The sequence below is a fragment of the Sapajus apella genome, unplaced genomic scaffold, assembly GCF_009761245.1.
Source record: "Sapajus apella isolate SASKATOON/1434 unplaced genomic scaffold, GSC_monkey_1.0 scaffold19, whole genome shotgun sequence".
NCBI lineage: Eukaryota > Metazoa > Chordata > Mammalia > Primates > Cebidae > Sapajus > Sapajus apella.
The window spans coordinates 14,972,687-14,999,114 of record NW_022436959.1 but is presented as its reverse complement, the minus strand read 5'-3'; the positions used below and the strand labels follow the sequence as shown (position 1 = coordinate 14,999,114).

The following is a 26,428-nucleotide window of genomic DNA, read 5'->3' as shown; positions in this document are numbered from 1 at the left end:
TTTAAGAGAGATGTTACTTTATGCACTTTATGAAGTTTTAAAGTATTCTTTGAGGTGTAAAAATGCTGTAAAGTTGGGAGACATGTAATAATTATTTAACAGAGAAAGAATGTTAAATAAGCATTATCATTAGGTCTTTTGTTTGTTTGTTTTTGGAGACAGTCTCCCTCTGTCATCTAAACTGGAGAGGAGTGATGCAATCTCAGCTCACTGCAGCTTCAACCTCCTGGGCTCAAGTAATCCTCCTTCCTCAGCATCCCATGTAGCTGGGACCAAAGGCCAACTGCCATCATACCTGCCAATTCTAGTGTTTTTTGCATGTATGTATGTGTGTGTGTATATATATGTATGTGTGTATATATATGTGTATATAAATGTGTGTGTGTACACACACACACACACACAATAGAGATGGGATCTCACTATATTGTCCAGGCTGGTTTTGAACTCCTGGGCCCAAGCAATCTTCCCACCTTGGCCTCCCAAAGTGCTAGAATTAGAGGTGTAAGCCATTTCACCCAGCCATCATTAGGTCTTAATAGAAGTTTAGTATAGCCGGGCGCGGTGGCTCACGCCTGTAATCCCAGCGCTTTGGGAGGCCGAGGCAGGTGGATCACGAGGTCAAGAGATCGAGACCATCCTGGTCAACACGGTGAAACCCCGTCTCTACTAAAACTACAAAAAATGAGCTGGGCATGGTGATGCGTGCCTGTAATCCCAGCTACTCAGGAGGTTGAGGCAGGAGAATTGCCTGAACCCAGGAGGCGGAGGTTGCGGTGAGCTGAGATCGCGCCATTGCACTCCAGCCTGGGTAACAAGAGCGAAACTCTGTCTCAAAAAAAAAAAAAAAAAAAAAAAAAAAAGAAGTTTAGTGTATACAAAAAGCATTCCATTTTACTTAAAATTTTCATGTGGTTTAGAGTGGAATCTTCAGTTTCATTTAATAAAAACAGTACAGCTAACAGCCTACTTAAATGCTTCTGAACACATTAAATACTGTGAAACAAGAAGACCATTTGGAGATTTTCAGTAAGTTTACACGGCTTTGTTTTGTGGCCTTTTGATGATCTCATGTTGCATCTCTTCTAGTTAGTGAATAAAATTATAAGGCTTCCTTAACTGGTCATTAACCTTCTAATCACATCCATCATTCTAAGAGAGCATGCAGGGACAAGGCTGTGAAAAGATGACAGTTCATTCTAGGGGCTAGGTTCGACTTCCCATGTGGGGGAGTGGCCTGTCTCCCCTGGGACACTTGCCAGGAACATGATACCACATATGTACATTTTCCTTCACAAGTGGTTTGACACTTAACTAACTGATTCTCCTTTAAGTACATTTATTTCATGACCTTGCCAATCCATACAACCTTTTGACTGTGGAGTTAACCCAGCAGGCCAGTTTTACCTCCAGATTTCTAAGCAATCATGAGGCACAGATATGAAGCAAACATAGTATAAACAGTATAATATACCCACAACATAGAATGTGAAAACAGCCGTTCACATTTCCAGTTTCCCTGTCTGTCTCATTCCATCTTCTACCTTGGATATCATTACATTAATATTTAACATATCCACACTCTACTGTGGAATAAATTAAGGAAAGTAGTTAATTCCTAATGTGGGACATCTGTCTGAGAGGAAGTGGACAGTGCAGCCTGAAGATAATGAAGGATATTGCCTTAACAGAGCCTGGCACAAGTCATCAGTTGTCATGAAGACTGTGTACGTGAGAAGGAAATCATCCAGGAGGGTCTCTGCAAAGGGAAAAAAAAAAACCAAATACAAGGTCAGCAAAGAGGTGGATAAGAAAAGCAGCTGCTTATCCGGGCCCCAGAACCATGTGCATGGCAGAAATATGATAAATGTTGATGGCTGTGGGAGGGATTAGGAGAGTTTTAGCCACAAATACATTATTTATTAAAATTAAGATTTGAAAAACTCCTTGTTTAGAATGCCTCAAGCAATAAGATATTTTTGTTGCAGAGCTCTCTAAACATACAATTTTGTTATCATCTTGTTTTCTTGAAACCTCATTTATATTTGTGGCCAAAGATGCCATAGAAAACCAATGCATAAATAATGTGCTTTAAGAAATAAATTTTACAAGACTTCCGAGGTGTACACTCAAGTCCTACAGGGAATAAAGCCTTCACGTGTTAATAAATTCAGGTTTTTCCAAAGCCATTTACTAAGTCTAGGGCAAGAACAACGAATAATAAAATCCAGAAGACACATATCAGGTTCCAAGGCCATTCACCTTCATCTCTTAAATGCATTTTTAAGAAGTTGGGAAAGTGATGAGTGATTTTCTTAGTCTGGAAGAGAGACAGAACTGAGTCCAGTTAAAATTCGAAAGCAGGTACAACGTAACACAACATACTTCTTTCATTTTTTATTTATTTATTTATTTTTAAGATGGGGTTTCACCATGTTGGTCAGGCTGCTCTTGAACTCCTGACCTCAGGTGATCCGCCCACTTTGGCCTCCAAAGTGCTTGGATTACAGGTGTGAGCCACCACGCCCAGCCTTCTTTCCTTCTTTCTAATTTCTTTTTTCTACCAACCAGAATGGTTTACATCGTTATCATCTTTGTACTTTGAGCATTCTTGGATGAGTCTAGTTTGTATACAATATGGAATTGCTAAACAGGCAAACTCTGACCTTCAGTGTAATTTCCAATATGGCACAAAAGATTATATGCATAATACAAAGCAGTGATTTTGCCATAATAGTCTTTATCTAGTCCCTTAACTTAAAATTCATTTTACTATATGATTTAATTTTCATCTTTTACATTCTAGACATCACATTTTTAGTTATAGAAAACAGTAATAAATTATTAGAGTCATTAGCTTGTGTACTGTTGTTATGGATTGAATGCTTATATCCTCTGCAACATCCCTACCCCGCCACTTTATATGTTGAAACCTTACCCCCAGTGTGACGGTACTAGGAGCAGGGTATTTGAGAGGTAATTAGGATTAGATAAGGCCATGAGGGGGGAGCCCTCCTGAATGCCATCGCTATTTTTCTAAGAGTCCTGAGAAAGTTCGTTTCCTCTCTTTGCCACACAAGGATGCAAAGAGACTGTGGTCTATGAACCAGGAAGCAGGTCCTCACCAGATACTGAATCTGCTAGCACCTTGATCTTGGACTTCCCAGCCTCCAGGCTGTGAGAAATAAATGTCTGTTGTTTAAGCCACCCAGGCTATGGTATTTGTTATAGCAGCCTGAGCTGACCAAGACATACACTCAATACTGCTTATGCTCTCCATGATCTCCAGCTTATAATGATGATGTGTAAGTAAAAATAACTGCCCAGTATAGAGCCCTAGAGCTCTACATTGAAGGCTGGATAAAAGAAAATCTCCAGAATTTTTAGGAATAACCAGTAATATTTACTTTAAAAGTTAATCACAACAACAAGGTTATATTTATGAACACAAAACTCTGATACAAGAGGTTGTGATGACATTTATAGTTCTATATTAGCTGCAAGGCATCATTTATTTCTTTCTGGTTGCAGAATATCAAGGTAATCCTGATCCACATAGGTAAGTGGTTGCAAATGGCAGCTTTTTTTTAAGCTTGTTTTTAATTGCAAGATGCACAAAATTAACATGAACCAACGGTGTTAATGAAGAGTTTAATGGAATTTCTCTGAAAGATAATTATTTATAACTTGTAGCTTTCTATATCAAAATAATAAATTTGACACATTTTCTTATTTGATTTAAAACATGTTTTTAAAAGTCTAAACTTACATTGTTGTATCACACTGCAATACGTTAGCAATCACTAGTCTAACTTACTATTACTCTATGACAAAAGCAAATTTCTAAACAGATAAACCTGGGCCTTGCTGAGCATAAATTAGGCCTAGTACAAAAAAGCTGTGGTGGTGTGCCTGATCCGACAATGTCACATGGGTGGACACGCACAGCCTGTGTATGCAGAGGAGCCAGGGACCCCCTAGTAGAGTCTCTGTTTATGGAAGTTTCAAATATATTAACAAGGCAGGGAAAGGTTTCCTTTAAAATCTGTCTCCAAACAACTTAGCCTGGCAGCTCAAGTTAATCACTGGTCATCCTAATGAGAAATTTGGAATATATGTGTTCCTTTCATTACAGTTTTATAAAATAGTTTCAATTAAAATCAATCACTTGCATATTAGCTGAAACCTAGGATATTTTGGAAATACAATTTGAAAACTATCCCTCTGAGATTCTGTTGAAGAGTAATGTTTACAAGTTATAACATTTCTCGGTGTTAAATGTGATTGATGGAAATCCTCAACCTTTCTGGTCTGATTAGAAAGTAAGCTGAATATGGTCAGGCATGGTGGCTCATGACTGTAATCCCAGGACTTTGAGAGGATGAGATGAGTAGATCACTTGAGGCCAAGAATTAGGGACCAGCCTAGCCAACATGGTGAAACCCCATCTCTACTATTAATAAAATAGAAAAAAAAAAAAAAAAGAAATAGCCGGGTGTGGTGGTACACACCTGTAATCCCAGCTACTCAGGAGGCTGAGGTGGGAGGATGGCTTCAACCTGGGAGGAGGAGGTTGCAGTGAGCCAAGATCATGTCACTGCACTCTAGCCTGGGCAACATAGTGAGACTCTGTATTAAAAAAAAAAAAAAATTAAGCTGAATCTTCCCAGCTACCCCGAGGCCGAGGTGGGAGGATGGCTTGAACCCAAGAGGCAGAGGTTGCAGTGAGTCAAGATTATGCCACTGCACTCTAGCCTGGGCAACAGAGCGAGACTCTGTCTCAAAAAAAAAAAAAATTAAGCTGATTCTTTTTTGCACTCAATGTTAGATACAAGCAGGAAGGATAACAGAGTAGTTTTTGTTTGTTTGTTTCAAGACTGTCACCCAGGCTGGAGTGCAGTGGTGCAATCTCAGTTTACTGCAAAATTTTGCCTTCTGGGTTCAAGTGATTCTTGTGCCTCAGCTTCCCAAGTAGCTGGGACTAATGGCATGCACCACCATGTCCAGCTAATTTTTGTATTTTGACAGGGTTTCTCCATATTGGACAGGCTGGTCTCAAACTCCTGGCCTCAAGTGATCCACCTGCCTCGGCCTCCCAAAGTGCTGGGATTACAGGCGTGAGCCACCGTGCTCAGCCAACAGAGTAGCTTTGAATCTAGTTTAGGGTTTTCAATGGCTTTTACAGATAGGAGCCCCCAGTATGCAGAAACCACTGGGTGACAGCATTGAGAGGAAGTCAGCATTTAAAATGCTGGATGTGACATACAGGTTCAGACTCTTTGGGATGTTCTTACACTTAGCTGCATTTAATGAGGTTAGAACTATTCTCTAATCAAGATTTACTCCATTAGTAGCTGAGGTTGAAAAGAACACCATTAAACCATTAACTTTGACATAACCAGTCATTCCATTCCAAAACAACCTTAGATAATGAACTGACTATCAGAGTGTGGTTGGATGGTGGCAAACCCATTTGGCATTCAGTTCAATTAATCAGCTCACATATGGCAATATTTTGTTAAGGGCTTTGACCCGGAAATGCTTATTTTCTTCTAAGCTAATATCACATTTAAAATTCAACAGCATTTATCTAATTATCTCTCTGTCATAGAAATATTAATTAAAATAAAAACAATGAGGCTATATAAAAACAGCTCCATTTGAATTCCTATAAAGAAAATAGTTAAAAATTCTAACAACCAGGACAGATTCCCAATATTCCTAACTCAAATATCTCTCTATTTAACTACCATATTATTCTAAATTTTTTCTATATAAAAAGCTTTATTCTTTTCCAGCATTTAAAAATTTTTTTGCTGTACAGATTCTGAAAGTAATTGAGTGGTATGAATTCAAATACTATAATCAAAATCATGCAATTCAAATAAAAGTGCATTTTACAATAACCATACGTCCAAAAAAGAGGCTGTCCCATTGGTATTTAGAGATATTTTTAGAACAATGATGGTTATATGAACGATCCCATGAAGACTATTAGCTGACAACAGCCACTTAGAAAGACTAGCAAATCCAATGGAATCCAAATTAAAGCACTACAATTATCTATTACACTATATAGTACTTAATTAATAGTAATTTAAAATAACAGGCAAAAAAGCATGGTTGTATATATAAAACTAACTTTCATTTAAACAAATTCATAGTTGCCATATACACTAACATTCTGAATAAAAATGTATTCGTTTTGATTTCTAACTTTGTGCATACCTAGGCATATTAATATACGTATATTAATATACGAAAACTTTTTTGAGCTATATATATATGTACTTTTTTTGAGATGGAGTTTCACTCTTGTTGCCTAGGCTGGAGTACAGTGGTGCGATCTCAGCTCAGTACAACCTCCACCTCCTGGGTTCAAGTGATTCCCCTGCCTCAGCCTGCTGAGTAGTTGGGATTACAGGTTTGCGCTAACACGCCCAGTTAATTCTTGTATTTAGTAGAGATGGGGTTTTACCATGTTGGCCAGGCTAGTCTCGAACTTCTGACCTGAAGTGATTTGCCCATCTCAGCCTCCCAAAGTGCTAGGATTACAGGCGTGAGCCACTGTGTCAGTCATTTTCTTTGATATTCTATGCATTAAGTCAATTACTAAATCTAATCCCAAATTCTTGGCTCATCACTAAATTTTTGGGACTATCCTCCCCACTCCAAAATAAAATAATACTTCTGTAGTGGCTTTTTGAATACAAGAAACATCCTTGCAAGTAAAAAAGTAACATCTTGATAATCATTGAAATTGGAAGGTAAATACTTCTACAGTTTTAAATATTATAAAACTTAAAATATATATAGAAGTGGTTCTGAAATCCATGTGTGTAATACTTATACTGATGTCATATAGGACTTTTCCCTGTCATCTGATACTATTTTAATTTTTTTGTTTGATTTTGAGATGGAGTCTCACTCTGTCACCCAGGCTGGAGTGCAGTGGCATGATCTCGGCTCACTGCAACCTTTGCCTCCCCGGTTCAAGTGCTTCTCCTGGCTCAGCCTCCAGAGTAGCTGGGATTACAGGCACACACCACCACAGCCAGCTAATTTTTGTATTTTTAGTAGAGACAGGGTTTCACCATGCTGGCCAGCCTGGTCTCGAACTCCTGACCTTACGTGATCCACCCGCCTCGGCCTCCCAAAATTCTGGGATAACAGGCATGAGCTACTGTGCCCAGCCTACTATTTTAATTTTTAAGGCTTATAAAAATAATTATCTATTTTTATTTGATTTTATTTGAATGTATTTCTCTTGTATGCCCCAATTAAAACATTTTTCTCAGTCTCATTTTAAGTATATGAGGCTCTAAAAACTCCCATTTTATTTCTACAAAACACAAGTACCCCTAGAGCATCTTAGAGTTGTGTTAAGGTAGAATAGTAAGGGGTTTGGTACAGACCCTTTTTACAGAGTTCTGCTATATAAATGTAATCAAATTTTAAAAACGGATCTAAATGTTATCAAAAGGTCTAAGCTTAATGTTATTTTTTAGCATAAAAACAAAAAACCAAAACAAAATCCTGAAGCCTAAAACTCACTAGAAGTATATTGTTATGTAGGAAAAATTATAGAAATCTACCTTGGTTATTTTTTCAATACTCATAAGCAAAATGCACTACGATAACGAAACTACTCATCTGTTAAAGTGAATTATCAAGAAAGCAAATTAAAAGAGTTTTGACAGGCAACTGCCTATAGTAACCATTTAATCCAAGTATGGTGATGTGAATATTTAACATTTCTGTATTAACTCATATTCCCTGAAGTACTGTTAGCAGTTTTGTTTCACCTGTATTTCTACTTCAGATGCAATGGAATTTAAGGCAATCTAAAATATGTTCCACTTAACCTTTATTTCAAGAAGCCAAGAAAAGCTTTGAACATGAAAGGGCCCATTTCTGATCCTGGAATGTTACAACTTGCCATTATTTTTTGAGAAGCAGTGCCAAAATGTACCATGTAATTTGATTAAGCACAAATAAAAAACTTTTTCATGTTCAGGTTGGAATCATAAAGTGCTATGCCACTAAAAGCAATGCTTCTTTCCCTACGTATCTTACATTTCTGAAAGTGATATTAATGACCTCAAATGCAGCTCTTTACTACAGCTCTTAAATTCACTTAACTCCTGCCAATTCTTACAATCTCACCATAGAGTTTTGTTTAGCTATTCTAACATAACCAAATCTTGAGATCTAGCTTTATTTTTAGGTATTTGTGGCAGAAAAAAATGCTTACTTATTATATGCTGTTTATATATCAAATCTTAAAACTCACCCCTTTAAATGACAGGAACTTACTACAGACAGGGCTCGGGGACACTCTTCAAATAATCAAATCTGTTTTTATTTTAACTTGCAAAATTCAGTTTTAGAATCCCATCCCTCCTTCTTTGGGAAAGAATGATTTGAATACAACAGGTATTCCATTCTTAGCTACACTTGATTCTACACACTGCCTTTTACAAAAGTTACTAGGAGGAGCACAGAGTAAAAAACAGGAGGCTTGTCTGCCTTCTCCAGGCTGTGGCACTCAGAGAAAGGGTGCTGGTCACCCTGGGACTAAGAGCAATGAGCCGCCTCATGGCTTCTGCTGTTACAGCCCCAATCAACTGCTCTGTGTCTGGGCACAATTGCAGCCCCATTCACGGCGTATGCATGTGTCTGACAAACATGGTGGGACGCTCAGACAACAGTACAAAGAATACTATGGAATCATGGAGATGAAAATCTAAGGGCGTAGCCTAAAGCATAGTACTTAATCTCTCTAGACCCTAGTTAAGTCACCTGTAAAGTGGCTATCATATCTAGGCCTAGCAGAGCTGTAGAGAGGATTAAAAAAAGTCAGTATATCTAAGGCAGAGAGCCTGGTATACCCTAGGCACTCTAAATAAATACTACCTATTCTACAATTTTATAAAATAAAATTATTTCAATCTTGTCCCAATTCTCCAAGTGCTACTAATCTGCCAACAAAAACTGAGTATTGAGAACTATAAGTTTCCAAGAAGAATTGGAGGAGGAAAAGGAAAAGCAAATATGAGCAAAGCAATGGATGTGGGTGGGTCTGCGGCTGAGTCATAAACCTATGGTCTTGTGACCTGCAGGTCTTGTTTAGCCCCTAGAGATGCTTTCTGTGAGTTGACAAAATCTGAAAGTCAGAAGATTTGGCAACGCCCGGCCCATATCTCCTGTGACAACCATGTTTAGAGCCAACTTGCCTACTTTATGCAGGGGGCACGTTCCAGTTCATCACCCTTCTGCTCTGGCAGGCTTTACTCACTCACTTTTATGCCTGTGGACATGCAGGTTGGTAAGTCTTGGTCTACAGCACAGTTGTGTAGTAGTAATAGAAGAGATCACATAGTACAATTGAAAACTAAACCTAGAGAAGTAGGTTGGAGGCAATTCCTGAAGGATCTCTGAATGCTACGCTAAGGAGCCTGGGGCTTACTTCACAGGAAAAGGGAAATGACGGGAGGTTTTCAAGACCAGAAGTGACAAGAGAGATACGAGTTAAGTTTCCTTCATCGGGAAGTCAGACTGGATAAGGGAAGGATAAGGGGAGGGAGGTGAGTTTCCTTTTAAACTTGCTGATCTTGGGTTCCCCAAGTTACTCTAAGGAAAGCTACTGGGAAAAAAATATCAAAGACCAGAGCTTGCCAAAGAGGGTTACACTTACGACTGTGGTAGCCAGTACCTAAAGAGGATAGCTGTGGCCAACATGATTTCTCAGAAAAATAAGCAATGGTCTAAGCGAGTGGGACATTCAAGTGTGGGTGATGGTAAGGGAAAGATGAGTTATTGAAGGGGAAAGAGAAGAAGGAGAGACATAGAATCAAGAGAAATGAATGTAGTCAATAGCTTCCTTTCTGCAAACAAACAAATGACACACAAATGTAATAAACCAACAAGAAAAAAAAAAAAGGATTACAAGAGAGAGCGTCATATGCTGCTTGAAGTGGCTTCATCAGGCTTACCACTCAAAGGGCACTCGATTTTTATGTGGACAATCCCTGGTTTGATGACCTTAGAGAGATGCCCCTTGATCAATGGTGGGGACATGCTGTAGTTAAAAGGAACTAAGGATATTCTGATAATCAGTGCTCACACCATATATCACATTGTTTTGTTTTGTTTTGCTTTTTTCCCAAAAGACTCCTCTTAAAGTTGTACAGCTCATTGTTTAGAAAGAGCAGTTGCTCTCACAAGGAGCTGGGATGAAAAATTTCTCAAAGATCAATACAATTATCATTTTATTTAACTTTATACATTATAATGTGGGAGTTGTCATGGGCATGAAGTCCTCAGTACCAATCTGCCAGCATCTACCAACAAAAATTAATATCCTGCTCTTACATTCACTCAGTCCAACATAATTGACCTCTTAGAGTTGCTGCATGGTTGTCTGATTAACATCACACGTGTTCTAAACATTCAAACTGTGTTACTAAATGATTGTCAATTAAACATTCTTAACTTTCAGGAAACAAAGAAAAATTAATTTAAACATAATATCTTAGAAGCCTGAGATATGGTTATTATAAGCAAATTAATCTGAATCAACTTAGGACCTGTGTAATATTTTTACCTCTCAAGCACCAAAAGTATCTGTATTATCAACTTTTTTCAAAACTTGAAATACATCATCATGCCAAATGTTAATATTAGCACTAAATTTCAGAAAACATTTTATTTACTTTTTTTTTTTTTGGTGTATTAGTATGTTCTCATACTGCTAATAAAGACATATCAGAGACTGGGTAGTCTATAAAAAAAAAAAGAGGTTTAATGTACTCCAGTTCCACTTGGCTCGGGAGGCCTCACAATCATGGCAGAGGGTGAAAGAAGAGCAAAGGCAAGTCTTAAGATGGTGGCAGGCAAGAGTGTGTGCAGGGGAACTCCCCTTTATAAAACAATCAGATCTCATGAGACTTATTCATTATCATGAGAACAGCAGGAGAAAGACTTGCCCTATGATTCAGTTACCTCCCACTGGGTCCCTCCCATGACATGTAGGAATTATGGGAGCAACAATTCAAGATGAGATTTGGGTAGGGACACAGCCAAACCATGTCATCTGTTTAAAAGAAATTCTAGGAATATGAGACAGAGTTATCTGCCTCTTTTAAGGCTAAGAACTGGCATGATAGCTAGATTATATTAAAGATAAGCTATTCTACAAACTAATTTAAAGTAAACACAAGCAAACACAATTAAGGCTTTTTTCCCCCCTTGAGACAGAGTCTTGCTCTGTCACCCAGGCTGGAGTGGAGTGGCGCAATCTCTGCACACTGCAGCCTCCACCTCCCAGGTTCAAACAATTCTCCTACCTCAGCCTTCTGAATAGCTGGGACTACAGGTGCCTCCCATCATGCCTGGCTATTTTTTTTCTATTTTTAGCAGAGTTGGGGTTTTAGTATGTTGGTGAGGCTGGTCTGAATCTCCTAACCTCAAATGATCCACCCACCTCTGCCTCCTGAAGTGCTCGGATTACAGGTGTGAGCCACTGTGCTTGACCAATTAAGCCTCTTTCTAAATAATCTGGCACAGGATCTTACACATACCAACAATTTTCAACATAAGAAAATTTAATGTATTGCCTGTATTTAAAAATACTGCTAGGACAAATATATCAACCAGTGGCTAACAGCAGACATGTCTGTGTTCTGGTAACAGAGCTGTCATTAGTGTTTTTAATAACGCACAGCTGATTTCTTTCTCACACAGGTGAAAAGAAGACTCGTGTTTTTGGGTCACAGAGAAAGGTTTGGTCAGCAACCATTTATTGAACTTCTGTGACTAAGGGATAAGCACTGTGCCCTCTGCCATGGAGAATGGAAAGTTATTCACAGGGTTTGGGAATGTGATTGGTGAGATAATTAAACGACCATATAAGGCATCACCCCAGGCTGATGAACACCACACTCCTGTGAATGTCTGGGCAGTCCTCCACACTGCAACCCCTACCCAGCACATGTCACTGGCCTTGAGTCATCTAAGATGCTCCTATCAAGCTGTTTTCCATCTAAGTGCCAGCAAGCTAAAGTTCTTTTATTCATACTCAAATTTTATTTTGTCTTTATTTTCTAAGGAGCCCCAAATTTGTTTTGAACCATATCTATCTGTTACCATGCACCAAGAAGCCATAGTGGCTTCAACGGGCAAGGAGAAAAAGTAAGGGAGGAAAATGATATTGGCCTCTCTAGGTGAACATACAACAGCCACCGTTTACTGACCACAAACTGTGTGCCAGTACTAATGATAACTGCCGAACCATCATTCAACATTCCTCACCTGTTAACACTAAGGGCTTTACCTACATGACCTATACTCCTCATATCCACCCTAGAAGGTAGGCTGCACATTGTCTTTTTTGAGATGACAGCACTGGGGCTGAGATAAGTAAAGTGAATAACCACGCAGGGCTCCTCAGCAAGATGATGTCTGAAGGGCCTAAGTCCCAGCACTGGCTCTTTCATGACACTATGCTCTCATGAGGGTGTGGACCCAAACAACCCATCTGGTTCATGGGAAAAGAAAATATAGGAAACTAACAGACTCTCCAGGCTTGGAAGTGGGAGTAGAGTCATAGACACAAGAAGGTGGTCTTTTATTGGTCTTAAATCACCAAAGATGCCCCTATAAAGTTGTTTTCTATCTAAGTTCCAAGATACTGGAATTCCTTTATTTTTGTTCAAATTTTATTTTGTTTTTTATTTTCTAGAGGACACCTGGCCATAGCAAATAGATATGAGATCAGCCAATTTTCTTTTCAAAAGGTAGAACTGACAATCACATGGAAGGATTAAATGGTCCACAAATTCCTAATGCTTTCAAGATTGGCCAATTATACATATTTCTACTTTTAAAAATCTAAATGTAAAGGCAAAAACTAAAAAAAGGTTGCTTACAAAAGGCCAAATCATAATTCCTCCCTCCCTTCTACATAAATTCTCTATATGAAAGATTATAGATATTGAAAAAAACTGTTTTTCTACTCTCAACACATCAGCTGAGTTTCTCATAATTCAATTCTGACACTAACTACCTGGAGATAGCACAGACCCCACACACTAGGGGCTTCATCCCAGAAGACTGCACCCTACTTCAGATGCCAATCACGAGTGTTTCAGGTTGTCACCTGTACTTCCGACCAATGAATATTGGTATATCAGGGTTCTCACAACCACCCTCTGTAGTCTGTTAAGGGCTGACTAAACTCAGGTAAACATTTACTTACACTTACTGTTTTATTATAAAGAATATAAAGATGGTCAGGTGAAGAGCAGTTACAGAGCATGAGGTCTAAAAAGGTCCAGAGCACACAGAAGCCTCTGTTTCCATGGAGTTTGGGTTCACTATCTTTATGGCACATGGAAGTGTTCACCAACCTAGAAGCTCTCTGAATCTCACTGTTTAGAGTTTTTATAGACGCTTCATTAGGTAGGCATGATTGATTAAATCATGGACCACTGGTGATTAAGTCAATCTCCATCTCCCTCCCCACCCCTCCCCAGAGGTTGAGGGTTGGGGCCGAGAGTTCCATCCCTCTCTAGTCATCCTGAACCTTTCTAAGGACCCCAGCCACCAGTCATCATATTAGCATACAAAAAGATTCTTGTATCACTCTAGAGATTCCAAAGGTCTTAGAAGCTCTTGTGATTTAAAAAAAAAAAAAAAAAAAAAAAAAAAAAAAAAAGAGGGATTAAAACCAAATGCTAAAACAAAAGATGCTCCTATCACCTCTATCACTCATGAAATTCCATGGTTTTAAGAGCTCTGTACCAGTGGCAGAGACCAAATAGGTATATCTGATTATGTCACAATAATAGAATATTATATACAATTAGATACTAAAATCTATTCTTATAAGCACAAATTTAATTTGTGGCATTGCTTAAATAATCCTTCTTCCAAGCCATAATATATGGAATATTTCTTAGTTCATGTTTAATTTCTTATATGAAAAATGTTTCTAACAATGACTAGGAAGAATATGAGAGTGAATGATGTATAATTCTCAAACACAAAATCAACAGCTCAAATCAGACATAAGAAAAGTACTTATAGCTAAGCAAACCTTGCATGCTAAGCATACATAAGATTATTCTAAATATTCACTTGTTGAGGAGGATTTAAGAGATGATCCAAACCACTTTATAGGCTTTTAAAAAAATGATTATGTCAGAGGCATTTAAGCCAGAGTGACTCCATTTTGATTAGGGACTGGGTAAAATAAGGATGATACCTACTGGTTTGCATTTCCAGAAGGTTAAGCATCCTAAATCACAGAATGAGATAGGAGGTATGCACAAGGTACAGGTCACAAAGATCTCGCTGGTAAAACAATATGTGGTAAAGAAGCCAGCCAAATCCCACCAAAACCAAGATGGTGATGAAAGTGACCTCTGGTCGTTCTCACTGTTCATTATAATGCTAATTATAATACAAGAGCATGCTAAAAGACACTCCCACCAGCACCATGACAATTTACAAATGCCACGGCAACATCAGGAAGTTATCATATATATTCTAAAAAAGGAAAGAACTTTGAGTCCCAGAAAAACTTATGAATAACCTACCTTAGCATATAGAAATAACTATAAGAATCCTTAGTCCAGCAGCTCAAGCTGCTGCTCTGCCTGTGGAGTAGCCATTCTTTTGTTTCTTTACTTCTCTAATAAACTTGCTTTCACTTTACTCTATGGATTTGCCTTGAATTACTTCTTACACAAGATACAAGGACCCTCTCTTCGGGTCTGAATTAGGACCCCTTTCTGGTGACAACTATACAATGCTTTAAATCACAGTATGTCTGTATTTCTTTGAAGAAACAAACATATAATTAAGACATTAGGCCTACAATATCAAAACAAACTAACATAAGCTTCTATTTATAAAATTGCATGCCATTTGTTCCTTCTTTGGGAATCCAACTTGTTTTTTTTCCCTGAGCATATAATACATATACACTGAAAATTTTCAGAAGCTCAAATATATGATTGGCAGTATGATCTGGTTCTCAATTTTCTCAATTACTAAAAGTAGGAAAGGTACATTTAAGGAGTGTTGAGTACTGTGAATTCATCCTGATGTCACTACTGTGGATTTCTAGAATGTGCTAATGAAGACACACTGCCTTGAATGTTTGTTGGTTGGTTTGTTTGAAAGAACAAACACCCTCCCTGGGAAACTGTCAAATAGTGCAAATTGTCATAATAATTCTGAGACATGCACACTATGCCAATCAGCATTAGCAGAACTTGAGTTCACTAAAATTGTTCTACAGAAGCCATCAGTAAATAAAAATGGCTTGCAATGCCTTCAAATTCAGATCAAACTGAACCAAGACATCAAAGGTCACATTTGATATATCCAACTCTGAGGAGTAATCCAAAATTAGGATGAAAAGATCGCTCTGCTCTTTTTTTTTTCTTAATAAAACACATGATATGACAGTAGGTTTAAAATCTGTAAGCTGCTACACAAAAGAAAATATGTAATATCAAGCAAGACTCAAAAAAAAACTCAGGGGAAAAAAGCTAACTTGCTGTCAGTACTACATAAATTCTTCTTCATAACAGGTGAAGAAGATTGAAAGGGATATAATAAGAAGGAAAATAGCAGAAGCTCTTATATATACCTATTCATCAAAACTATATTCGTTTTTACACTGAGAATTTAGGTAGGAATATCCAGCCAGGTATGCAATAGACAATTTTAAATTGTACTTTTCATGTTCACACTCAATGACGCTCATTTAAAGGATTAAAATATTTCAAAGTTAGAAGGTTCAGCAAATATCCTAAATGTTAGACAAGGACGCCAAGTCTGAAGCAGAAAAGGCTACAAAATTGCTCTGAACATTATTTTCTGTCACTATTTAGATTATGACAAGATGTTCTGGGATTTTTGGTGGTGGTGTTTAGTTTCTGATGGTTTCTGTTCATTTGTATTTAACAATTCTAATTTCATATTTATTTTCTAGATTCGAGGGAAGGACTGCCAGCCACGTAGCACAGTTAAGTACAAGGCAAAAAAGCTGCAAACTGAATGGAGAAAAAAGGTTTCAATTGTAGAGTATGAAAGCCTGAGGCAGAAAATGAGGATAATGGGAAATGGGAGGGGAAGGTTACAGTGCTGAAAGGCTGATAGGAAAAATGAAGAGAAGCTCCATTATAGGTAGGTTAAAGGCAAACGTTCTCACCCACAAAGAATACTTCTTTTAGACACGGGCTTGTCAGTTAGAGCAATTCCATGACATTACTCCCTTTCAATGAAGCAATAATTGATTGAAACATGCTGTGAGACATTAACATGCAGTGATTGTAATCAACAAATTGCCATCCACTAACATTCCTTCCTCATACTTTATGTGACTATCTCAAGTACACACTCTTACACAAAAAAAACCACTTTGTTCCCCCATTTTCTGATAGGATGCTAAATTTTACTTGAGGAAGATGTCATAAACATTTTAAAATTCAGACAAGGACATCTGATGATCTCACTTTAAATCAACAACTGTCTGGGGAGATGACACAAGATCTCTGAGAGAGAGAAACACAGAAAAAGAAAGACAGAGGTTTTTCAACCATTGACATTGCCTTAAACACAGTTTCAAGTAATTTCAGCTGCCGATATTAGAGTGAAACTATCATTTTGCTTAAATTACTAGGTTGTCAAACCCACAACTGACACAATATCTTGTCTCCATGAATTTCAGCATCTCTTGTTCCCTTTCAGTTTGCTGCTCCAGAAATGCCCCAGTTAAATCACACATTTAAACAAGTACCTGGAAATATAGCCAGACACTAACAAAACCACATGTGTTTCTACCAAAGCACAATATTAAATATGCCAACAGACACAAAATTGAGAAAATATGGCAATTTAAAAAATGTTAAAGGTTTTAGAACAGAATTTTCCTTTCAAATAAACTAAAACCCCAGTTAGCACTAACTGAACTGGGAAACAGTGCTGAAGAAATCATTTTTCCAAAGAAATGCAAATAGAAAAGTAATATATGTAGCCTTATTCCTTAAAGGGTACCTATTAGGGAGACAGGATATAAAGATAATATTAAACAAGGTGTTATCTGTCTCAAATTTATTTTTATGAGAAAACACAAGTTAAATTGAGGATGTGTGTTTCAAAAGCAGCCTTCATCCTATGTTAAAGAGATTATATAGATGTAAGCCAATATCTACATAACAATAAAACCAAGGACTCATAGTTTGCCATTAGATTTTATATTTGAGGCCAGGCACGGTGGCTCATGCCTGTAATTCCAGCACTTTGGGAGGCTGAGGTAGCTGGATCACCTGAGATCAGGAGCTTGAGACCAGTCTGGCCAACATAGTGAAACCCTGTCTCTACTAAAAATACAAAAATTAGTTGGCTGTGCTGGCACACGCCTCTAGTCCCAGATTACTTGGGAGGCTGAGGTAGGAGAATCTCTTGAGGGTGCAGTGAGCCAAGATGGCATCACTGCACTCCAGGACTGGGCAATGGAGCGATACTTTGTCTCAAAAAAAAAAAAAAAAAAAAAAAAGATTTTATATTTGAAAGCAGATTGTAATTTTATATATTTTGATTCTCTGAAACTTGACAATTAGTGTACATACTTATGGCAACTCTCAGTAGAGCAGGATATTTTATTACTTGTAATAATTTATCCTCCAGTTATTCTAGAAACTTAGAAATTTACTTAACTCCAAAGAAAGAACTTAAGTTCTCCATAGAAGTCTAGCTAAAAAGGTGAGTATCAAGTTGGGCATTTGAGGTAGAGGTTAAAGTATTTCAGGTGAAGTAAATAACCGTAAATAAAGAATAAAAATAAAATAAAATATGCAAATATGAATAAAGGAGAAAGTCCACTGATTTCTCCATCTTCCATGCTAGCTGCAGTTTACACAGGAAAACTGGGGTTCAGGGGCTGAGGTCAGCACTGAAATTGACTTTGAGGAAACAAACAGTCACATACATATGTCACTGTGACAGAACACAGTGTGCAGGAAACCTCCAGATTATCTCACCTTCAGCTTCTAGGACAAAACCTCCACTCTAATCTATCAGAAAGTGGTTGACATTTTCCTTCAAAGTATTTAAAAAAGAAAGTCCATAAAGTCTTGTTAAGATGCCCAAGTTTGCCACAGTTCTCATAGTCTGGAAGCTAGGGATCTAATTTCTAAGGTCATTCTTTCCCCCTCATATATTCCACTTTCCATTTCCGATCTTCAGATCCTCTTGAAATTAATTTCCTAGAACCCTATAATATTTTGGTTTGTTTCCAGCATGCTCTAGACTTCCCCTGAAACTTTTTCTTTACAAAGTCTACTGTAAAATGGTCAACTTTCTGTGGCAAAAGCCAGATCCATGAAGCCAACTGTAGCTTCCCTTTAATTAAATATTACAAGTTTAGTTACCCCATGTCTCATTTTCTACTTTATAAATAAATACACACATACAGTCCTATGCTTTTATTGTAGTAAATTCTAACAGCGGACATGGAATAAACAAGGGTGGAAAATGAAAGCAAATCATAAAATTAAAAGTTTAATGAAAGCGTTCATCTCTCCACATAGTTCACTACAAATATTAGGTAATTATTGAATAAACTGCTGAACGTTTTTCTGAATACTTTAATTTCATTTGGAAAACTGTATCATTTGCATAACCTTTCATGCTGAAATTGTTTGTAAAATTAAAATTCAGATTATAAACTGTAGCTCAAACGTGGTATAAACATGAAAATGATGCAATTAAAAAATGCATTCCAATGATCCATTATCATTCTAAATCGCGGTTGTGTCCCTGAAAGTATGCTATACTTCTATTAAATATATCCTTATCCATTAAACATTTTTCTTTGCCCACTGGTTGTGTTTTAATGAAAACTTCCACATTTCCATTATTAATCAGTGTATGTTAATGATCTTATGCTTCAGCTGGGTCTCCCTTCACTTCACCTTGCTTCATTAACAACAAGGGTATTAATTAACCCACAATCTACTGGCAGTGTAAAAGCATCAATTCCCTTGTTATCATACATAATATTGCATGTTCAAAGGTGGTGAGAATAGATTAACCCAGAAGATGAGCACCTCAAATGAAATCCACAGTCAAAATTTAATTTTTAATCACTTCTCATGTGAGTAGTCTGATAGCGTCAGCTGGAACTAGGATATATCTCTCTCTCTCTCTCTCTTTCTCTTTCTCTCTCTCTCGATTTTTGAAGTAGTTAGCTTACCCAGGAGCCATCCTGCTCACAACTGGATGCCAAGAAGCAGGTCTTTGTGCTGGAGATTAGAACACTCAAGTGGGTGCTGAAGCACCTGATTTGGGGCTTACAGCTTGAGTTGAAAGTTAGATTTTTACTTCAATTATGCCTTTCATCCATGATTCCAGTCTTTAACAAAAATAATCTTTGACATAAAACTCGGAATATATTTCGGCTTATTTTCCGATTCAAATGGTCACCCAATCACTGAAGCAACTGAATTAACTTCTGCCTTGGCTTCTATATCTATTAAATGGGGATAATTATCTTGCATAAGGATCCATCTAATAGGACAAGGTTTGAATAAATAAATTTGTGCCTGGAAAGATTATTCCAGACACAAATTTATTTATTCAAACCTTTACCGGAACCTGGTTCTCATAGCTAGAAAGGGCCTCAAATGTCATGTGGCCTAAAGCCTCTGTTTTTGTAAGTGAAACAACTGAGAAAATTTCTACACAATTCTAATTATCTCATCACTTTGTCAGCATTAATTTACAAAGCCTTCCGATGCTTCAATTATGGTCAACAAATACAGTTCATTACATTCTCCATATTAGTAATTAGGAGAGAAGCTCGAGGAGGAACTACCAAAATCCAAACCAAAACAAAACAAAAGCCACAGCACACGCATTATAAAGCATAACCGAAATCATAATCTAATTTGAGCACTTTTTCTCTCTTGACAGCATTCTGGAGATTTTTACTGTCACTGTGGGTAGCTGTTTCAAGTCTTTGCTTTATCTAGAAAAACAAGCCCTTACCAAACAGTGGTACTCTTCATCTGCATCTGAGGCACACCCAGGGCAGCTGGAGTTTGTGCTAATGAATTCAGTCTTTCACTGATTTTTTTTTTATTAGCATGTATGCAAACAAATTAATCTTTTTTTTGAGACAGAGTCTCACTCCGTCATCCAGGCTGGACTGCAGTGGTGCAATCTCAGCTCACTGAAACCTCCCCCTCCCAGGTTCAAGCAATTCTTATGCCTCAGCACCACCACTCCTGGCTTTTTGTATTTTCAGTAGAGGCCGGGCTTTACCACGTTGGCCAGTCTAGTCTCGAACTCCCGACCTCAACTGATCTGCCGGCCTTGGCCTCTCAAAGTGCTCAATCTACTAAGATTTTAAAGCGACAGTTTCATAAAGCTGAAAAAGACTAAGTAGCAGCCCTGTCCAGTTATTTGCCTTGGATAAAGAGATTTTCACAGTTTAAGATGGTGGAAAGCTGATATCCTAACCAAACATTTCCACAAATGCAGATTCTGTGGGTTCCAACAGTAGTTATTTACCATCTGGGGATACCTATTCATACTTCAAATTTCTTTTATGTTATTTTAAAATTTTTAATTAAGTCTATTTCTTTTGATTCTGAACTTCATTACATTTGAAGAGAAGTTTCATGTTAATTCTTAAAATACTTTAAATACATTAAACTATCCTCCAGTTTTTTTATTTTTAAAGACATGGATATAGTTATCCCAAATTAGTGCCTGGAATGATACTGGTTATTTAGAAACCCATCATCTAATATACAATATTTTCCTACTTATTTTGTTTATTGTCTGATTCCCTCCAATAGAATATAAGCCTTCAGGAGGGTAAGGAGCTTGTCTATTTTGTATACCTGGCATTTAGAACAGTGCCTATGCAGTTGGAAGTCTAAGATGTTTAAAGGAATTAAATAAATAAAGGAACCAAAATTTTCTAAGAGATTCATTCAGGTGCATACACAAACTGAATAACTAGAAATGCACTGTTATATTTTTTTATAGAAGCAGCGTATAAAGCTGAAAGTTAAGGAAGTGAAGGGAAATGGCCAGTAGAAGAGATATGATGTAGTATATTTCATCACTGGGGGAAAACTGCTGCTTTTCTCCTGCAACACTATTTCTGAATATCCCAAAATGGTTTGGTAATAAAACTCTGCAAATGGAATTTAGCAGTAAGGTGATAAATCAAAGCTATTCTTTAGAAATGTTATGGCATAATTTCTCAAAGGAACTTAAAAAGTTTCCCATTGGACAAGGTTCTATAAAAACACACTTAAATCATCAGCAGGTATGGCCACTCAGCCTTGGATTCTAAGCTTAATACCCTGACAACATTCTAACAGCTCTATGAGGCTGCAGAAATGTAGCAGTAATATGAAGTTAGACCAAATTTCCATCACTTGTGCAAGGGCTAAGTGATGGTGTTTTCAGCATAAAATGACTTTGGAGGTCATCCACATGAATTCTCAGGTCTCCCTCCCATCTAAAATTCTATGGTTCTGTAACATATTTTGAAAGGAAAGAAGATATAGATCTTTTTGAATCAAAGACTTTTAGTGATGAAAGAAACTTCAGAGATCATTTCATTTATTACTTGCTCAAAGTCTCTGGCTGGTTTTTTAATGGAGTCCAGATCTGGTACTCAAGACGTTAGAATTTCATTTTAGTAACCTTTCTACTTTGCTATATGTATTTTCTCCTTTCTTAAAACATTATTTCTTTCAGAAGCATTCTTGGTTGTGAAACCTAAGGACCACCCAGGAATTTGTGTAGTGTGACAGAATCCACACAAAAATCCAAATGGCTTTTGTTCACTATAGTTGCACCTTCTCATTCCAAGAGCTGAGAAACCAAACGTTTTGTGTGTCCAGTACCTCTGTTCCCTCTGATGGTGTCCTTTTCTCCAAAACCACTTTAATGGATGGACTGGCAGTGTAGGTTTTTCAGTTATGAACTTCCCAGGCTGTAGAACTCCAGGGCAGGGGCCAGTGGACATGAGGCTGGACATAGAGTCCTCTAAGAGGGGTCAGAAAAGGGAATGATGTCCCTGACTCTCTGTATATCTATAACCATTAGAAACCTGGAATAGGTCTTTAAAAATGTAGAAGTGAGACAATGTTCTATTTCAGTGGCTTTCAGATAGGCTGCAGATTGCATCCCCTGGGGAACTTTTAAAGCCCTTCAGGCCTAGGCCTCAACTGAGGTCAACTGAATTAGGATCTCTGGACATTGCTGTTTTGTTCAAAGTGTCCCAGGTGCTGCTAATGTACAGCTACAGATAAGCTACACTGGTCTATTACATGACCTTACAGAAATAAAAATACACAAACAGAAGATAATTTCGTGTGCATATCAATTGCACAAAATCATGAAAAGACTTACCACCATCTAAATATTTACCCACCCTCAAAAAGTTTTAGTACTGCAAAAGCCATGCTGCTACAGGGTTATTATGGTCTGGTAACCTGAAAGAAAAAGCCTGGAATACAGGCACACAGCATCATTCCAGACATACGAGTAGGCAAGGTAAGCAAGGAAGAAGTTCACCTACATTGTCTTCTATCTTTCCAAGGAAAAGAAGGAAGATATTCTTAATTTTCCTCTATGAAAATTACATCATTAAATATCAAGGGATGATCATGAGCTTGGTGCTGGCAGGAGAGAAGATTAGAAAGTTAATAGAAAATGAGGTACCTGCCCTTGCTTTACTCAATGTTTTCTCAGTGCAATGCTTAAAAAAAGCCACTAGGCTGACCATCAAGAGCTTCTGGATGGTATCAGTTGAGTGAGACACTCCTATCATATAAAACAGAGGTTGTTTCCTCTTTAGAACAGTAAGGAACTCACTTCTTCAATCACATGCTCAATCTACTATGTGCTGCTAAACGTGAACCCCCAACACTGAGGTATCTCCGAAAGAATCAAGGCAGGCTGTGTAGACATTTCCACACAGAGGCATGTTAACAGAATATACTGAATGATAACCTCCTGAAATTAAAAAAAAAAAAAGAAAAAAAAAAAAAAAAAAGCAGCCATACCTAAAGGAAATCAGGTCAGGCCTAATGAGAATCAGCTGGTAGGCTTTACCTATTCCTACTATTCTACTCTCTGTTGGCTTTTTTTTTTCTTGGAAACCTATAATCATAAGTACATTTTCTTCAAAAAGATGAATAAGGAAATGGGAAAGAACATATTTCCTATGTTTTCCCTAAGGTAGACCTGTCATAACACAAATTCAGAAAGGAAAATCAATAAGAAGGGGTTTCTTTATATAATCCACAGTTTTCCCCCTGCTTTGAAACAGAAATCATCATTCACTACAGAAGCATCTGTAAGCAAAACACACTTTATCCTCTCTAGGGAGGAGAAAGGGTTAAACAGGTCCAGCTACCAGCAGGACCACAACAGAGCAGGACTGGCTGGGCCCAAACTTGCTCCTCCATCCCTTCAACTCCTCTAACTCACAGCTCCTTGTTTTTTTCTTTCTTGCCTTCCTTGAAATTCTCTCATGGAAATCTCATGCCCAATGATGTTTGCCCTATTTCTGGAAAGATAAAAGATAAAACTCCAGAAACAACCTGATTTTCCTCCAACATTTCAAAATATTTCAAGTCAAAACCTGAACCTTGGGGGAAAAAAAAAAAAAAAAAGGAAATCTTTGAAAATAGCTTCAATCACCGTCCAGGTTCACAAATAAATATCCAGTTACCAGACTCACAGCTTTCCTACTTTAAACAATGAAGAACTATTAACAAAGGAAGAAATGTTGAAAAATTTAGATGACAATGAATTTCATTGCTGCCTGCTTTCAGAGAGCTAACTTAGTAAACAAAAAGGGAGCTTCTCACAGATGAATGAACATTTCAAAACTGGCTAAAAAGAAGGACCCAAATGCCTGGTTGATTTACTTGTTCCTTATCAGCATTTCCCACTGATCTTCTCTTTAAGAGTTTAAGAAATTCACTCATTCACTCATGCATTCCTTCATGCCAAAGATATCACTGGATGACTTCTTGTGCCTTTTATTACCAAGAAGGAAAGATATGCACTTTAGGAACTATGAAAATATGTAAAGTAGGTGTGTGGGGGTCAACTCATTTAGGAAAATCATTGGTAGGTTGCTTTTAAGCACCTCTAAAATTATTTCCTTTAAAAACTTAGCTTGATTTGCTGACAGAATACCGTATGAATTGTTTAGTTTTTTAAATATTCTATTCTTGAGTCCAGTAACAACAGAAATGTCTTACCTTAATAGCCCTGGCATTCTCCTCCTGCCATATTCCATGGAGTAAACTGTAACTATTTGCATGTTAACATCAATCAGTATTTCTACTTGTCCTATGGGAGCACAGAGGGCCTCCTCTATTGGGTCCTGCAGCTACATTTTCACAATTTAGTGACTTTTGTGGGAAAGGGATGAGAAATTACACACATCTCTTGTTCAGCTCTCTTCCCCATCCTCTGGTGGATCCAAAAATGTAAGAATCCAGAACAGGCTCATCCCAGCCTCCAGGACCATTCCTTTTCTCCCATGGACCCTCTCCTCCTCACTGCTATTGGACCGTGTGGAGGGCCGCCATATGGCTGCACGCGGCCCCAGATGGCTCCATCTCCCTAAAAGGGGCGCTCAAGAACATAAAAATGCTGCTGTGTAGTTTTATTGCAGCCCCTTCTCATTTTCCTCCATCTGTCCTCCATATGGTTTATGCAACTCTCTTCAGCTCCTGCATACCCGCATCTTTGATAATGAGGGTTGCTTACCTGACCAAGATAAAGAACTAGAATTCACCTTTGTCAGTGACAAGGGGCCTTGTTACTTTAAATATCTGATTTGCTTGTATTCGAACTATTAATACCTGCTTTTCTTCAATTTGCATACACTTGTTTTATATTTATTATATTTCTTGTAATCTTATTAACAGAAACCACATGGTGGCTTTTCTGTTGAGTTTTCTCCAAGTGCCACAGTTGAGGTTTGAAAACCTACACTTAAGCATCTCTTTTATATACATATTAATCACTTTCTCCAAAGTTGACTTTCCCATTTTCATAAAATCTTTCTTTGATGAAAGTTGTTACCATTTTTGCCACTCAGATGACTCTGCAAAACTCAAAAGTTTCACATGTGTCTTCCTCCCAAACTCTAAGGAAATGAGCACGAATTAGGTGAGGTGACCCCAACCAACCCCTTCGTCCCCACTTAGGGTGGGGTGCTGGGAAAGTCAAGCCATGAAGTCCTGGTCCTCTTGGCTTTGTGAGCACAAGGTGGAAGTGATATATGTGATCCCAGGGGTTGGTATAACTGAGAAGAAAGCAACAGTAAGTCACTAGACAGCATGTAAACCACTATATTTCCCAATAGGAGGCAACTTCTGACATCAGCAACAATAATAAGAGTGATCTGTCATTCTCAGTGTGAAGCAGTGGGAACTTGTGAGCACCTGAGCCATTTTCTCAAAAGTAAAGAGAACACAAACTAATGACAATTAGAAAGAAAAAGGAATCAAGCTAGGCCTGTGCAAGTTTTAATAATTTCCCCGCTTGCTAATGTGACCCAGACACAAAGTCTTACATTATAGAACTGTAGTGTTATTAAGAGGAAGAAAATATTCAATCTTTCCAAACGTCTACTAAAGTGTCTTTTCCTTGACAGATATTTGCCTATACTCTAGTTCAAACCACCTGTGTAAAGCAGTCTGGTAGTCAGTAGACTGAAAATTAGACCCACTTCCATGATGATTATATTTGATGAAGCAGAACATTAGAATAGTGCTAAAATGCACAAAATATTAATCTGTAGACATACAAAATCAACCCAGCAAATGCCAAGAGAATGTGTTTTTTTTTTTTTTTTTTTTTTTTTTTTTTTTTTTTAGTGGTGTGTTTAGGGTATATAAATGACAGCTATTGATTTTGTCTTCAAATATATGCAAAATAAGCTATCTATCTGAATTTTAAAACCAAACAATAACTTTCCTGTAGGATACATGATTAGGTCATTTTTATACGTTTTTTGGTGCCCATTTACGTATTTCACACATCCTTGTTTCTCTTATTGTCCTTAATAACGGAATGTAAGACCCAGACATCACTTATGTTCAGACACAACTCCAGGAACACAAGGAAATTCTTGTTCCCACCTAAGCTGTCATTTAACAATCCTTCCTGCACAGTAAAAATCTAAGAATCTCACAGGTTCTATGGTAGGAGCAAAAAGTACATTTTAGTTAGGGAATCAAGTTGTAAAATACAGGCTACAGTCAGAGGCCTATTCATTGGAATAACTACTCCAGCATGGAACAAATTATAAATTCTGGTTAAGAGAAGCAAGTACTCTCCCTTCTGAGATAAAAGAAGT

General features: G+C 37.6%; 1 protein-coding gene across 2 annotated transcripts in view; it reads right to left on the bottom strand.

The window, feature by feature from the left end:
- Positions 1-26,428, bottom strand: part of RAPGEF5 (Rap guanine nucleotide exchange factor 5) — a 249,102-nt gene that overhangs the window by 47,180 nt on the left and 175,494 nt on the right. For both annotated transcript variants that reach the window (XM_032287013.1, XM_032287012.1), the window contains exon 12: positions 1,681-1,759. In XM_032287013.1, the coding sequence (XP_032142904.1) occupies positions 1,681-1,759 (79 nt within the window). The remainder of the gene's footprint in view (positions 1-1,680; positions 1,760-26,428) is intronic.